The 17,748-nt window shown below is 47.4% G+C and overlaps 1 protein-coding gene across 1 annotated transcript in view; it reads right to left on the bottom strand.

Moving 5' to 3' along the window:
• GMPR (guanosine monophosphate reductase) overlaps positions 1–17,748 on the bottom strand; it is a 42,836-nt gene that overhangs the window by 13,067 nt on the left and 12,021 nt on the right. Inside the window, exons 4-6 of the mRNA XM_079935511.1 lie at positions 17,058–17,231; positions 9,221–9,302; positions 5,442–5,548 (exon numbers count right to left, since the gene is read on the bottom strand). Of these exons, the coding sequence (XP_079791637.1) occupies positions 5,442–5,548; positions 9,221–9,302; positions 17,058–17,231 (363 nt within the window). The remainder of the gene's footprint in view (positions 1–5,441; positions 5,549–9,220; positions 9,303–17,057; positions 17,232–17,748) is intronic.

Below are 17,748 nucleotides of genomic sequence, written 5' to 3'. Positions count from 1 at the left end.
GTCCGCCTGCCGATGCAGGGGACGTGGGTTCGTGCCCCCGTTTGGGAAGATCCCACATGCCGCGGAGTGGCTGGGTCCGTGAGCCATGGCCGCTGAGCCTGCGCGTCTGGAGCCTGTGCTCCGCAATGGGCGAGGCCACAACAGTGAGAGGCCCGCGTACCGCAAAAACAAACAAACAAACAAAAACAAAAAAAAACTACAGTGAGGTATCACCTCACACAGGTCAGAATGGCCACCATCAAAAAGTCTACAAATAACGAATGCTGGAGAGGGTGTGGAGGAAAGGGAACCCTCCTACACTGCTGGTGGGAATGTAAATTGGTGCAGCCACTATAGAAAACACTATGGCAGTTCCTTTAAAACTAAAAATAGAGTTACCATATGGTCCAGAAATTCCACTCCTGGGCATATATGCAGACAAAACTCTAATTTGAAAAGATACATTCACCCCTATGTTCACAGCAGCACTATTCACAATAGCCAAGACATGGAAACAACCTAAATGTCCATCGACACATGAATGGATAAAAAAGATGTGGTACAAATACACAATGGAATACTCCTCAGCCATAAAAAAGAATGAAACAATGCCATTCTCAGCAACATGGATGGACCTAGAGATTATCATACTAAGTGAAGTAAGTCAGAAAGAGAAAGACAAATACCATATCATATGACTTATATGTGGAATCTAAAATATGCCACAAATGAACGTATCTATGAAACAGACTCACAGATACAGAGAACAGACTTATGGTTGCCAAGAAGGAGGGGGATGAAGAGTTTGGGATTAATTAGCAGATGCAAACTATTATGTATAAATGGATAAACAACAAGGTCCTACTGTACAGCACAGGAAACTATATCCAACATCCTGTGATAAACCATAATAGAAAAGAATATGAAAAAGAATATATATATGTATAACTGAATCACATTGCTATACAGCAGAAATTAACACAACATTGTAAATCAACTATACTTTAGTAAAATAAATTTTTTGAAAAAGATGGCATTTCCAGTAATCTTTATTTCCTTTATATTTCTAACTTTTTCTAGGCTAAACCTTTTTGGTTGGGGAATTCCTCAAGCCTCAAAATAAATTATTTGAATGACTTTGTTTAGGCGTTTCCAAATAATGGTCTAACCGTTTCCTAAACAACTACATTAAATCAACAAAATAAGAAATTTGCCAATCAATCTTTCCTTCTTTGCAGAGGGTCAGTGAGTGGATGAGAGCCCTACTGACTGGGTGTAGACAAGGAGGGGGTCAGGGGTAACTCTGAATCAGCTTGACCTCTATCATTCCCTCCTCAAACTAGAGAAGCACGCTCTCTAGGTCTTTATCAAATGCACTGGTTAAAATTTTGGCCTTGAGTAAAGAGACAATAGTGATCCCAGCCAACCTCATCACAGGACCTTTTTTTAGGTCCTGTGAAGCACTACAAAGTCCAAGCCATTCCGGGTATCAGTGGACAATGAACTCATCTGGTTGTTCCAATCCCTCCCCTTCCTAAGGGTTCACTGGGTTCTGACTCTGATCCCTTCACTTGAAGACATTCTTGGGGACCCTGCGGGGAAAAGGTGAGCTATAAACACAGGTTAAGCTGAAGTCCCCCAAAGCAGTGTGATGGGAAAGGAGCAGACCCGGGATGCTGGGCCAACCTTGCATTCTCGGTGACTTCAGCCAGCCCTTCACCCTCGGAGTCTCCACACTTTCTAAATGAGGGTGGTCAAGGGAAGGAGTGGAACACGGGAGATGAACAGACCTCGGTTTGAGAGCTGGCTCTGCCCCCCACCAGCAGTGTGATGCTGAACAAGTTACTTTAGGTCTCAAAGCTTCAGTCTCCTCACTGGATGTGAGAGTTAATTTTAGGCGTCAACTGGGCCATGGAGTGACATTTGGTCAAAAAATTGTCCTGGATGTTTCTGTGAGGGTGTTTTGGGGATGACAGTAACACATGAATCAGCAGACTGAGTAAAGCAGATTGCCCTCCCTAATGTGGGTGGGCCTCACCTAATCACCTGAAGGCTTGAATAGAACAAAAAGGCTGAGATTTCCCCAAGTGAGAGAATTCTTCCTGACTGACTGCCTTAGAACTGGGACCCTGGACGCTGACTCCAACAGAAACACTGGCTCTCTCTGGTTCTCAGGCCTTCAGACTCAGACTGGAATCACACCATCGGCTCTCCTAGGTCTCCAGCTTGCCAACCCACCTGCAGATCTTGAGACTTCTCAGCCCCATCATTGCATGAACCAATTCCTTCTAATAAATCTATATCTACACACACGCACACACACACCCTATTGGTTCTGTTTCTCTAGAGAACCCTCATACACCTGTCCAACGAAGAGAACAGCTACCTAATACCTAGATTGTTCCAAGGATTAGAGACAGCAGCTCTAAAAGACAAAAGACAGCAGCTGCTCAATACATGTCAGCCATTACTTCCTCTAATGCTGTTTCCACCTTTAAAATGCTCTCCTTTGTGTCATGTCCCTAGCAGATGACAAGACAAAATGAACCGGTCACACCTTAATCTTCACCTACCCAGGAGGTGTCCTGGATTTCTCAGTCCTCTGCCTCTCAGAAGCCCACGTGGACCACAGTTCACGTCCAGCCTCTTGGGTGTAACCGACCCCCTGCTGTGGCTTCCTTCTGAACTTCAGTAGCACAGACATGCTAATTCAGCAACGAAAGTGTAAAATGAGACAGCTGGAAGGAAACTGGACAAGGTGGCAGGATCCTAACAGTTGATGGGTTTCCAGTGGGTTTAGGACTCTTGGCAAGTGGGAGAAACCTGCTTGTGAAACTCCATTAGACAAAGGGACAGTGAGAAAAACAGCTGCTTTGAACCCCAAGACACTCAGCTGCTGGTCAGAAGGAATGAACTGACGTCAAGGGTGCAGAACCTATATAAGTCTGTGAACTCACAGGGTCTGCACTACAGACTGAACTTCTAACTCCATCTAGGAAAGCTCTGGCCATCAATGGAAAAATAAAAACCTTGGAGCATCCGTATCACCAGCCTGGGCTGTCACTGTTCCTGAGAAATTCACAGAAGCTGTTCCCTGGGTGCCAGCAGACAGCTCTGGCTCTGGTACACGGACCCGACCTGTGTGTACCGACCCTCGACTCTAGAAGCCAGTGGTTCTCAAATTTGGGAGCACATCTGAAGTACCTAGAGGGCTTCTTAAAAGATTCCTGGGCCTCACCTTCAGAGTTTGATTCAGTAGGTCTGAGACGAGGCCCAAGAACTTCTAACAAGTCCTCAGTTGATAATGATACTCCAGGTCTGGGCACACACTTAGAGAACTGCTGACATAAGCTGTAAAGTGATGGTGGGTAAGGAGATCCCAAGTTGATTTTCAGAGTCACTTGTGGTGCAAGCAGAGCCTCCACCCCTACTCCCCAGATGGTCCTATAAACTAAGCAACTGGGACATTTCTAGAAAGACACAAGTATGGGATCTCAGAATAAGTCCATAGTAAAACTTCATTAATTTGACCTCCACTGATTCAGAAATGGTGGCCACTCAAGGAAGATATATACGGTCTAAATTGTTATTAAGACACTTGATGGTGAATGGAGACTTATAACTAATTACATATGGTGCTCTGGAGGGCAAACTATGAAGAGTCTAATTCAACAGGATGGGGTCCAGGAACGTCTATGGTGAAAAGTCTCCCTGGTGAATGTCATGCAGCCGGCCCAAGACGAGGCTACGGCGAGCATTTGAGAACCATATCGGAGGACAGTGCTGTTTGGTGACTCCAGTGAGTTCAATCACCACACTCTGTAAAGGTAGGATGATGGCTCTATGTCAGCCTTTTACACATGAGTTGTTCAATAAATGGGTTTTAATTTGTTCATTGGAGCAAAAGCTAAAAGGAAAAGATATTAATTGGAAGGTCTTAGAACTCTGTCAGCAGCCAATAAATCTTCGGTCACTTATTCCACCTTCTAGCACACAGTAGATGCTCAATGAATACGTGCTGACTGAATGGGTGGATGGATGGATGGATGGAAAGTCTGGATGAAGAACTAGAAGGAGCACAGGAAGTGTGCGCTGGACCACGAGTCAAAGAACTAGATCTTCCTTTTGGTGGTAACAAGGCACGTGCTGGGAAGCAATGGCTGCAGGGCTCCGATGCCATAGTAAGACTCAAATGAGATGGTGCACATAGGGATTTTTAAAGAGTATTATACCCTCAAAGCAGGTCCAGAAATCAAATCTCACCAGCTGAAATGCTGAGCCAAAATCAACAAGCGATCATTCCACCAGGATATGTAATTTACTACATCTGGATTTTTACAAAATAATCTGTCAGTTACTTCATGTGGGAGCGCGGCTTAGCAACTGGACCAGTGAAAAGGTCTGAAGATTTAATTTACTCTATTCAATGTGAGTTCATTGTTACAGCACCACTAAAAATACACCACCACTTCAGAATTTATATATATATATTGAATATACAAAATTTAATTATATATAATATACATGTATGTATGTATCACCCACATAAGTGGAAGCCATAGCTCTGTCCAAGTCCATCCAGTTATATCTGACATGTTCTGTCCTATTCTGAGCATCTCATCTAGAAGGGAAGAGACGTGGTAACTATGTGAATGACGGTCATGTCGATAAAGGTGGAGTAGAATAACAGATAAATGGAGGATTAACTTGACATTCAGTCCTTGACAGTTAGTGGCTGAGTACTGAGGTGCTGTACTTCCAGAAGCTTCATGATCACTGACTCTGCTTCTGCGCTCATCTCCTTCCCATACATTTCTCCACCCACAAAAATCTAACTTCTGCCCCCAACATCCTACTCAATCTGCCCTCACTACGGTAACCGGTGACAGCATCTGACACCACTGCAGATGTGATTAGCGAAAATGAGGTCACCCTGGAGTAGAATGGGCCTCTAATCCAAAATGACGGATGTTCTTATAAAAAGGAGAAATTTGGACACAAAGGCAAACCTGCACACAGGGAGGACACCACGTAAAAACTGGAGCTCTGGTGCCATAAGCCAAGAACTACCAGAAGCTTGGGAGGCCCGGAACAGAGCCTTCCCTGGAGGCTTCATGGCCTGCTGACGCCTTATTCTTGGACTTCTGGCCTCCAGGATTGTGAGACAATATATTTCTCATGTTTGAGCCACCCAGTCTGGGGCACTTTGTTACGGCAGCCCTAGCAAGCTAACACGTGGCCCTCTCACTTTCTCAAAGCTCCCCACGTATCCCCCCGTCATGCTATCCACCACCTCGAGCTGAATCCATAGGGAGTAGGGTCGACTGTCACCAAATGCCGTGACCATGTGCCTGGCTCACTCCCGAGCCCACAGGATGCCAACAAGGTGAAGGGCAGCCAGGGAGCAGGGGCCTTCCCCAGATGCTCCCAGACCCTTCCACCAGCCCCACTTGGACACTTACCGAGATGATGTGCCCCTTCAGGCCGTGGGCTGAGTCTGCGCACTCGATCACAGCACTCAGCTGCGGGTACCCCACTCCCGTCTTGGTGCGGGTGGTACACACGGAACCTGGATGGAGGAAGAGGGAGACCCCAAAGAGAGATGGTTATGAACGAGCAGAACAGGATACAAAACGAACCTCCATCACCGTCACACAGCCCTGCCCCAATTTTCTGGGGGTGAACTTTCCACAGTGGCGGGAGGGGAGCCATGGGGCTGCCCCACAGCTCAATGGAGGTGGCCACCATCTGGCCTTAGGTCCCTTCAGGGCCTCATCACCGTCATCTGCTATTGTCCAGGACACTCCACCCTACACCTTGTCACTCTCTTCTATGACATCAGCTCCCACTTACTGACCCTCCATCCTTAAACTCCATTCTTTCCCACCTTCCTTCACTTTCCACGCAACCACAAGGGAACTTCAGATGCCTCCCATGACCTTGAGCCTCCCTGACCTTCAACCTTTGTCAAATTACTAACTTCTCTAAGCCTCGGTACCTCGCTTGTAAAATGAAAATAAAAGCACTAACCTCATAGGGCTGTGAGGGAGATTAAATGACAAGAGGGATGAAAATTGCCCAGCCTTGCAATAAGCCCCTGAGAAAAGGGAGCCGCACTCAGGGCATTCCTGCAGCCTCCCTCTGACTCGGCTCTGTCCTCTCCATGCCCCAGCCTCCCGGCCCCCACCCGCTCGTGGCCCATCTCCCACCCAGTCCAGCCAGGACTCTGAGGTCAGCTTCCATTGCAGAACTCACAGCAGCCACCTGGATGCTTTCATCCCCTAGACCTCTGCCCTCCCCAGTCAACTCCAGTCCTGGCTGACTGCCTGCAGGGTATTAGTCCAGGGAGGTCCACTCTGAGTCACGCCAAGAGCATGGGCCTCTCCAGCACAGGGCCCCTTGCTCAAGTCTCCCCCTCCCTCCCAGCAGGCGAGCACCTGCCCCGAGACCACCTGGATCAAGCTCCGGACTGTCTCCCCTGCTCTGCCCGCTCTCTCCTCCTGCCCCTACTCGGCAGGCTCCAGCCACGCTGCCCTTTCAGCTCCTCCCACCTCGGGGATCCTCTGTACAGGGTGTTCTCTCTGTGGAGCGCTCCCCTCTGCACCAACCCCCTGGTCCAGCCAACCCTTTCTCATCTTTCAGGCTTCATCTTAAATGTCACTGCCGCAGGGAAGTTGTTCATCACAGCCCTCATTTCAAAAACAGCATTTAAATCATTATTTGCGTAAGAACCAAGGATCTGTTTTCTCTGCTGGAGGGTAAGCTCCCTGGATATTCAGTGTGGTCAATCCAGTGCTGAGAACAGAGCCCGGAACATAATAAGGGCGCTATAAATAGTCACAGAAAGAATGCGTGAACTCGAGAATGAATGAGTCACCCATGTCCTGTCTCTACGGCTTCACCACTCACTCACTCAGTCCCTCCTGCAGGTCTGGTGGTGTCGCCTCTGGGGTGCCCTGGGGCCAGTGTAAATGCTGGGCGCGAACTCCTCCCTCCCACCGAACCCTCGGGCGAGGCTCCCCACCACCACCAGTGGCTTCTCAGCTTCCCACAGACCTCTCCCGGGGGGAGGGGGGTGTCTTTAGGGACAGGACTGGAGAACCACGGCTACACCCTGAGGCCTGGCTCCAGCAGGGAAACCAAGACTGGGGAGCCACCTTCTCCAGCATCGGGCTGCAGGGCACAATACGGGCCACTCACTACCCTGGGGCCAATGACCTTCTCTCCTGACCAAGGCACCCCTGTCCCAGGCACACACTGTGCGAGGCACAACTGGAGTTGTATAACCTCTGGTTCTGGCTCAGAATTCGCTTTTCTCCTTTCCCACTCATCTGCCAGACCCTCAGCGGAGGGCAGGGGCCCAGCTGCAGTGGCCTGGAGCTCTGTACAGGCGAGGGCCAAGGCGTGGGAGTGGTCTTAAGCCCCAGGTTGAAAGGAGAAGCTGGGTACCAGCCCAGAGCAGGGGGTGGGGCGAGGGGTGCATTTTTAATGCTTTTTCCCAAGTGCCAGGAGTTGTTCCATAATGAACCTTTTTTAATCCTGTCATCTAGACAGTACCCAGTGTTTTCATGCTGAAGAATTCGTGAAACGTAAGCATCCCCTCCAATAAATTTACTGAAGCGGCTCCAATACATCAGGCTCAAAGAAAGCCTCTTACTCCCTTCAGTCACGCCTGTTCTAAACAGACAGCCTGGGAGGCACACAGCGACAGTGGAAGGACAATAAATCTTCCGGGCAAAGAGACTGCATGTATAGAGGACGTTTGGGAAGGAAACGAGGGCGGCTGAATGCTCAAGATTACATCAAGAACGGCTCTGAGCGCCGAGAAGACCACTTCCACACCTCACATCCTGTACACCCACCCAGCACGATGGCAGCTAGGAGACAATTAAATAGGTGACCGGTGTGTGCTCTGCTTTGGGGGAAAAGAGCCTTCCCGGCCTGTTATCAGCCTAGTCGACCCTATTACAAGCCTAATCTATTACAGCCCATTCTAGGCGGGCAGAGCGCCCTGTAAGCAGGAACTGGGCTTTATCCTCTCTGACTTTTCAATAATGACAGACACCCAGTAAAGACCAAAGTGAAAGCTCGGGGCCTTTCACAAGCGTACAGGGCTCCCCCTCCCCAAGAGTCTCTTCATGTCCACCCTAGTTCCTCAAGGCTGACAATGGTGCCAGGTCACAACACAACGATGTCTTCTGCATCCTGGCAGTGCTTTCCCAAAGACTCTTCTCATACTGGTTTATTATTTGCTTCCTTTTTTGGTAGTGTCTTCCGGGGAGACGATACCTATAAAAAATCTTTGCTACTTTTTATTCCCGGATGAAAATGTGTATCTCAGGACTTCGCTGGCAGTCCAGTGGTTAGGGCTCCACACTCCCACTCCACGGGGCATGGCTTCACTCCCTGGTCAGGGAGCTAAGAGCCTGCATCCCGCACAGCACGGCCAAAAATGAATACATAAAATATGGGTTTCTTTAAAAAAAAAAAAATGTGTATCTCATTCTTTCCTTCTCTTCAGTTTTAGTGTTTGGTTACTAATGGATGTGCAAGGAGGAATTTTACAATGTGACAATGAAAACATTAAAAATATGGAAGCTCATGCTCCTGTCTGGCCAAAGGGCAAGGCCAGCATCAAGCGGCCCCAAGAGAAAATGGAAGCGCCCAGTATAGGATAGAAAGGTTCCTCCTCGTTCCTCAGTTCAAAATGCCAATGGCAATCCTGGGAGAGAAGGCCCAGGAGGGTGCTGCAAAATCTGAGACGGAGATGTACCAGGGGAGGAGCCAGAGATGAGAACCGCCTAAGCCACAGGTCAAGTTCGAACGTGACCTCACAGCTGCATGCCTATTTGCAACGTTTGGGGTCCCTCGAACATTCACATAGACTTGCCCCCATGGATTCTCCACCCTTCACCTTCCTCTTCAAGGTGAATGGGATCATTCGTGAGACCTCATTCTTTTCTTCCCCGTTAATGTTCTGAAACCAAGAGCTCATTCAAACCACATTCAAGTTCATTCAGAACCTCCCCAGAGGCATCAGAAAGCAGCTCAATGAGACTTCTATTCAGGAGCCTCTTCTGATCAGAAGCTCAGTGATAACTTCCAAAAGAAATGTGCTTTAAACTTGAGGATGGATCATTCATGGGGTACCTTCTGGGCATCTCCGGTCCCTCCAAGCCCCAGATCCCAATTCTCGCCCCCCTCCGCCCACAGCCCCTGCTGTGCTCCCAGCAAGTCTTACCTGGTCCAACGCCCACTTTGATTATATCTGCTCCTGAAAGAATAAGCTCTTCCACCATCTCTCCCGTCACCACGTTCCCTGCCTGGGACAGAAAGAACACAGCTCGAGATCATGAACTACTCCTGGTGGAACAAAGATAAGTGACGGAGGAACCCCACATAAGGAGGGGCATGTTCTGAAGCCACCAGGCAGCCGGGGGACAAAAGAGAAAATGGGAGAAAACAATGGACCAATCCCTGAATAGACTTTCAGTCTGAAATTGGTGGGCTAGAGTTTTCTCCAGGTTTCCTTTCTTCTCTTTTAACAAGAACACAGAATTGGACACCCGGGGCTACCTCTGGGTGAGCTGATAGCATGAGGAACTACAGAATTACATGACTTTAGAACTCCAAGAGACCTTAGACTATCTAGGTCAGGGCTTGTTGAATCTATCAGTGATGGACAAAACAAAATCTTCCAGAGAACCTAAATACATAAAATAAGCAATGAAACACTGTCTCTGCTGATTAAAATCTTTATTGTTCACAGTCTGTAAACCCCCTGAGGAACTTCTATGGAACCCAGGATTAGAGAACTACTGGTCACCTCACAGTTGGGAAAATACCTGGGTATCCCACTCTAGGGTTAGTGGTTCCCACCGAGATATGAAAGGGCAGACAAACCCAACAGCGCTGGAACGTACATCATTTGCAGAACAACATGAAGCTGTGGTCCTAATAAACACACAAGCCAGGAAGTGGCAGAATCTAAAAACCAGAAGGATGCATCTGGTTTGAAAATAGTGTATGTTCTTTCACCGCAGGAGTCTGGGAACACAAAAATAGCCCTTTTTATTACAACTCACTGCCCTGTGGATCCTTCAGCTGGTACATAGGATACTTGGCAAGATGCCTGTTCAAATTTTCACAACTATGCAAAGTCTTATTTTGGGAAATGCATCCCTAACTTGTGCGACTGATTCTTTGGCATTGAAGCCCCAAGTGTCTTTTCGCTGAATTGATTCCCAGAGGGAATTTCTTTCTCCACCTAGACAAAGAGACTTTTAACTTTGTATAAAAGGATCTTGGAAAAGGACAACGAGGAGGGCTCAAAGCTACTTTAATTCCAACAGCATCTGATAATGGAAAATGACAGACAGCCCAGAAATAGGACTGGAACATAGGAGAATATAGTACATGATAAAGATGGCCTTACATGTCATTGAGGAAAGAACAGTATTTCAATAGACAGAGGTGGGGAAAGGGATCTTTTGGAAAAAGATACAGATTATTACTCATACTTTTCACCAAAATAAGCTTCAAATGGATTAATGAGTTAAATTAAAAGTTGTCTCCCAGATTTAGAAGAAAACTTTGAATACTTGTAATAAGCATAAAACAAAATATATATATATATATAGATAGATCCATCTATATGAAAATTAAAAACCTGTGTACATATAAACACACACACTCATACGTATAATCAACAAAACTAATAAGCAACCTGGTAGAGAAAAATATCTGCAATTATGACCAAGAGTCACTAACATTACAAGAGCTCTTCCAAATCTATAAGAAAAATGCTACCACCTCACAGAGTAACTGCCAAAGGACATGAACAAACTAATGAAAGAAATAAAAGTGGCCACAAACATAGGGAAAGTGTTCAACCTCACTAGTAACCAAACTTAAATGAAGACACCAGCGAGGTACCACTTTTCACTTAAATTATCAATGATTATAAAGACTAAACACTGAAGAGAAAACAGACGCTCATTCTCTGCCGGTAGAATGTCTACTCCAGAACAAGTTTTCCCAGAAAACAATTTGTCCATGTAGAGAAATGCAAATGTACATATATCCTTTGATCCAATAACTTCCAGGATTTTCTCTCAAGGCAGTAATCACAAATGAGGTCAAAGATTTAACTACAAAGATGTATTATTTGTAACAGTGCAAACCTGCAAATATAGTCCCCAAAATGGGAATGGTTCGACAATCTATGGCCCATCCATGTGATGTTTTCTTTTTTTTTTTAATTAATTAATTTATTTATTTATGGCTGTGTTGGGTCTTTGTTTCTGTGCGAGGGTTTTCTCTAGTTGCGGCAAGCGGGGGCCACTCTTCATCGCGGTGCGCGGGCCTCTCACTATCGCGGCCTCTCTTGTTGCGGAGCACAGGCTCCAGAGGCGCAGGCTCAGTAATTGTGGCTCACGGGCCCAGTTGCTCCGCGGCATGTGGGATCTTCCCAAGACCAGGGCTTGAACCCGTGTCCCCTGCATTGGCAGGCAGATTCTCAACCACTGCGCCACCAGGGCAGCCCCATGTGATGCTTTCAAGATTGGTTTGATGCCATGGGAAAATGCTTAAATGCTTTCAGTGTAATGTTAGGGGAAACAGAAAGAAATAGTAAGATCTCAATTTTGTTAGACAAACATAGTATAGATGAAAACATACACCAAAATGCTGACAAATTACGTCTAGATGAAGGAATATTCTGACTGTTATTAATCATTCTTCTTTACAATGTCCTGGATTTGACAGTAGAAATTGTATTACTTTTATAATTGTGATTGGTTTTTTTAGGGTGTTTTTCCTTAAGCACAGGACCAGCATGAACTCTGAACCTCAAAAAGAACTTAGTAGGGGACTTCCCTGGTTGCTCAGAGTCCTCCTGCCAACGTAGGGGACACAGGTGCGAACCCTGGCCTGGGAAGATCCCACATGCCGCAGAGCAACTAAGCCCATGCGCCACAACTACTGAGCCTGTGCTCTAGAGCCCGCGAGCCACAACTATCGAAGCCCATGCGCCTACAGCCCGTGCTCCCCAACAAGAGAAGCCACCGCAATGAGAAGCCCGCACACCGCAACTAACAGTAGCCCCCACTCGCCGCAATTAGAGAAAGCCCGAACGCAGCAACGAAGACCTAACGCAGCCAAAAATAAATAAATTTTAAAAGAAAAAAAAGAACTTAGGAACCCAAGAAGCAAGATGCCCTCATTCTTCCTCCCTGGTTGACTTGCTAAAAATTCAAAATATATTTTAAAAATAAAATTAAAGTTAATTATAAAAATAAGTTAAAATAAAACACTTAAAAGAAGCTACTCTAAGCTCCCTACAAGGTTTCATTTTCATTGTGGATCCCCCCTCCCAAACCTGATGCCTCCTACAAACCATTTGGTTTTAAAAGGGCCTACTTCACACCAAATAAATTAATTCAAATCAGCTCAGGATGAACATACCAGGTACAACCGTATGAGGTCAAAGTAGGTTTAAAAGCATGGAGGAAGCTGATGCTATTTTAAGAGCCCAGAAGCTCCCCCAGGTGTCCTCGTGTCCCCTGAACCGCCTGCAGGATCCTGAACCAGTGGTCAGACGCAGTCACGGCAGAGGGCTGAGCGTGGAAAAACCCAGAGTGATTACAAAAGCCTTCCAGCCTGAGGCCCACACAACAAGAATGCAGATGACCAGGAGGGGATGGAGAGTGTTCACTTGCAGGAACAAAATCTGTCTGTTCAAGTTTGAAACCAAGAAGGGCAAAAATAAGGGCAGAAAGGAAAAGACAAATTCAGAAATGAGAGTGCCCAAGGGAGCGCCGTTGGGCTCCGGGGAAAGCCCAGCCCATGGCCCAGGCAGCCTGCGGGCTCCGGGTGGGGGAAGCTGGCAGGGGGTGATTAGCAAGGAGTCAGCTTATCTTGGCTGAAGCAGCTCCTGTGGGCAGCGGATACCAGAGGCTCAGAACGTGACATCCGGCTCAGTCATGACCGGGCAGCCAGGACAACAGAAGTTACAGACCCTCAGCTGGGCCCCAAAGAAGGCAAGGGGAGATTTCCGCTAGGCAACCCCTCTTCCTGGGGAGGCCAAGCACTGTCCAGGCGCCCCTCTGGCTCGTCCATGTCCAAGACAGGTATGAGGGTCCAGGCAAAAGGCATGAAAAGGGACAAAACAAACCTTTCAAGTACTTCTGTAGCATTTTAAAAAGTCCTCTGGGCAAGAACCAGCCCCAAGTCCTCCAGCTTTCCTTTAGACCCAGACATCTATAGCAAAATAAGTTCAGAAAGCCCTGGGGTTGAATGATGGCCCTCCCACTCGCCATGAAATTTTAAGAAAATAGCTTCAACTTTAAGTCTGCATATATCCTGCTATAAAGGGGGACTGATCAGACCCACCCATCGTTGTCACTGTAAGGTTTATAAAGGAAGTTCAATAACCATCTCCAGAACTTTTTAATCACCCGAAACTGAAATTTCATACCCATGAAACGATAACTTCTCTACCCACTTTCTACCAGCTCCTCTGAGGCCTTTTGCCAAGAAAAATCCTCTCTGCAGAATGATCTAAGGCAGAGGTCAGCAGGCTAGATCTGGCCTGGGGGCCAACACCTGATAGAAGGTGCTGGAACATTAATGCCAGAGCCTTCTCCCATGCCCACGAAGGTGTCCCTTTACCTACCCATGCAACCAGGGACTCGGAGATGCTATCAGGGCAATAACCACCTTGCACGGCACAAGAAACTGAGTTTACCGTATGACTCTCAGAGACAAACATCGGCTGAATCTCTGCGGCCTGTCATAGCTTCTGCCGCAGTTTCAGTTCACACCAGTTCCAGAAAGAGGGTGAAAACAAAATCCAGGTAGCTCGGCCTGAGAGGGCCCTTGTGCTTCAAGGAGGTACGTTCAGCTGCCCATGGCTGACACCTGTGAGGAACACTGAAGGGCGTCCGCCTCTCGGGAAGAGGCACAGAGCAGGCAGGGCCTCCACAGGGCTCAGAACCTTGTCTGACCACGACAGCTGGAGAAAGAACCCAGGCAGGTGCCTGAGCCGCTGGCCACACATGGAAATGCCAAGGACGTGCCAGTGGCTAGCTGGGGATCGGCCAATGGTGGCTGAGTTGACATTCCCCAGGGGAGCAGAGCTAGTCTCATCTGAACAGATTAGGTGTCACGGGCCTATGTCCTCGGGACCAGATCAGAAAGAGCCGCCAGGGACTTCCCTGGCGGTCCAGTGTTTAAGATTTCGCCTTCCAATGCAGGGGGTGTGGGTTCGATCCCTGGTCAGGAAACTAAGATCCCACATGCCTTGAGGCCAAAAAGCCAAAACATAAAAACAGAAGCAATATTGTAACAAATTCAATAAGGACTTTAAAAATGGTCCACATCAAAAGAATCTTTAAAAAAAAAAAAAAAAGAGCAAGCCACCAGCACAAAGGCACTTCCCAGACCCAAGGTAGGGACCTCTGCATAGCAATGAGCCTGAGCTGGCAGGTGGCCTGGCTGCAGCATGGTATAAAGGAGAGATGCCAGGCCCTGGCGACAGGCGCTGGACCCCAGGCCCACCTCGCACTGGCTGCGTGACCCTCAAAACTCTCTCGACCCAAGATGAAGTTTCCCATCAATTTAAAGTACAATAGGTGCCTTTATCTTACACAGGACAAGTTATCATTAAAAGAGAAGAGCCTGGTCCACGCTAGTGCCTTTTTTCCACAGTACCTGGAATACACCCAAGAACACATCATTCCCTTTCCTCTCTGAAAGCCACCAGGCAAAGGCCCAGAGGACTTTTCACACTCTTCTCACACCCAGCATCTTCACAGGACCCTTTTCTGCTAATGACATTTTCTAAAAATCCCCGCTTCCCCCCTCTCGACCTGTGGCAGTGCTTGCCTTAGGTGAAAGACAAGAAAAAAGGCTCCACGTAAATCCAGGATGTGCTGGGCACCAGAAGCAACAAGCCGTCGCCCCTGATGCAGACACCCAGGAATCGCCAGCCTCTACCAACAACACTTCTGAGCTGCGCTTCCGTTCACTGCAGTGTAACCATCACAATAGCACTCAGCACCCGTGTTATATACCTTTCAGTTTCCAAACACTAGACAAATGCATCCTCCCAATGCCTCCCAGAGCCATGAGAAAAATCACCTTTCTAAAAACCAAGGACATAGGAGTACCAGAGGTTTCCAAGTGAATCACAGATCTCAGGGGTCAGTGCAGGCAAAGCACAGCTGAGGAAGAAACACCTACCTCGCCAACCAACGAGGGAAACCAACACGAACAACGAGAACATATTCCCTGGGCAGCCGGCAGGCGCTGCAGAGGCCCCTGCCATTGGTGGCTGCCCGGGGGTCCTTGGGAACTCTGCGTCAATCTCCCCCTCCCTGCCTCACTCCCCACACCCCAGCAACCCCCAGGCCCTGCACTGGCCACCATGCCCTTTCCCTGCCCCGCCAGTCCACACCCTTCCTGCACCGCCCGTCTCCCTGGGGCCTAGTGGAAGGAGGGAGCTTCATCACTAAAGTTAACAAGGACAGAGCATGTTAACAGGTCTCCAGAGCCTGGACTTTGAATTCTGACCAACCTGACCTCAAATCCCAGCTCTGCCGCTCAACGTGGGTATGACCTTGTGCAAATCCCACAGCCAAAGAATCAGGAATTAGGACTCCTCATCTGTGGTAAACTTGGGACAACGGTTCCTACTCTTTACAGAGATGTTGTAAAGAAGAACAAAGGTGAGCCTCCTGAAACACGGGTATTCAGCAAACGGTGTTCCTGTTATCAAAAACACGACAATGCTGGCAGCACCATCATGGGCGGGGGGTGAAATGAATCTTGCTGTTTCCCACCCAGCTCAGACACGGTACAGCTGGTTGACCTTGGGACAATGCTTGATGCTTTCTTCTCACATGACTGGAAAGCATAAAAATACTTAAAAATTTTTGGAAATCCTTAACAGATGATTCAACTCCATCAGCAGAAATACTAATTCCTGTCTCCCAACTTCCTTAAAATGATTAAATGTGAGGAGAAATTAAATTTGTAAAAGGAAGACACGGAGAACAGACTTGTGGTTGCCCAGGGGGAGGGGAAGGGGGAGTTGGGGAGGGATGGACTGGGAGTTTGGGATTAGCAGATGCAAACTTTATACACAGAATGGATTAACAACAAGATCCTACTGTATGGCACGGGGAACTATACCCAATATCCTGTGGTAAACCATAATGGAAAATATGAAAAAGAATATATGTATATATAACTGAATCCCTTTGCTGTAGAGCAGAAATTAATACTTTGTAAATCAACTATACTTCAATAAAACAAATTTAAAAAAAGAAAAGAAAGAGAAAACTGGGTTCAAAAAAATTTGTAGAAGGAGAGTTAGGTAAATTATCTAGGGGTCAATCAATAATTGCTATGTTAATTAAGACTAGTAAAGACACACAATTACAATATAGATTTTCCAAAAGCCCAAATTTAACCCTGAAGCTTCTAGTTCATTTTTCTGTAAATCTATGTTTCCCAGCAATAAGAGATATACACATTCCAACTAGCGAAGGTGTTAAAAATTAGGAAAATACCCCCCAAAAGACAGGAAAAGTCAAACATAAAGATGTTAGATAAAACAAGACACCAACTGATTTGCAAATAATTGTTGACTATTCTGAAGTGTTCACATTGTGGATTTCAACTCTTACAGCAGAGTTTTCTATTGGCGAGGAGACCGGGGCAGAGATGACATAAATATGTTCAACAGAAAGCCAGTTATGTTTTCATTTTTAAAAATATACCCTTTGTTAAGCAGTGACACAGACCTTGGTTTAACGGTCTCACATGGTAAGAAACACTGGCTATTTAGCAGAGACGAAGACCTTATGGCATTGATCTGGATTTTATATGTATATTTTTAGAGCAGAGCCAGTTTTCAGATCTTCATAGCTGCTGCCTCTCCTTTTCCTGCTGATTCTCAACTAGTCTGCTAAGAAGAAGGCAGCAAAAGCTACGAAGAGAACACAGCTCCCCGGGCACCCCACACACGTCTTCTCTGCTTCCCCATCCAGAGGAGGTCGTCCCACCATACCTACCATAATGGTGTGTTCTGGAAATCTGGCCCGGACGAGCTTCACGAATTCCACAAAATGCTCCGAGTATCCATTGGCCACATCCAGGCAAATAAACTTGACCTGCGGCACGGCTTCCAGGATGCTGCTCATCTTTTCCAGATCATTCTTCCCACTGCCCGAACTCACGGCTACATGCTGTACCAAACAAACCAAGAGGCGTAAGACACGAACAGTAACCCTGCCTCCATCCATGCACCTGTTCTGGGCACAGCACCGTGACCCTCCGAGGTTCACCCTGATCAGACAGACACACAGTGGACCAGCTCAAGAAACATGCAGCAGCAGAGGTAAAGGAGATTCACTTCTTCAGTTACCTGAACTGACTCCGCCGTCTGTCCCACCATTAAACTGCACATATCCTGAGCCCTGGACCTCAGCCACACAATCTCGTGCCTGGCTCTTGTTTCACTTCCTCAAGCTCTCCACGTGGAACTCGGAACCGTGGAGCTGCTGGTGCAAATTCTCCTCCAGGAGGAGAGGAGAGGTAGAGAGAGCCAGGGTGGCTGGTCTGGCTCAGGTTCCTCGTGCCAAAGCCGTGGCCATCACCCTGAGCATCTCGCTTAGGCGGCAGGAAGGAGGGAAAGATGTCTAAAACCCCTCTGATAAAACCCCTTCCTGTTTTCCTTTTCACGCCCGATGCAACATTATCACA

This window comes from Stenella coeruleoalba, assembly GCF_951394435.1.
Source record: "Stenella coeruleoalba genome assembly, chromosome: 10".
NCBI lineage: Eukaryota > Metazoa > Chordata > Mammalia > Artiodactyla > Delphinidae > Stenella > Stenella coeruleoalba.
Note: the sequence above shows the minus strand (reverse complement) of the source record. Positions and strands in the feature narration are given on the sequence as shown.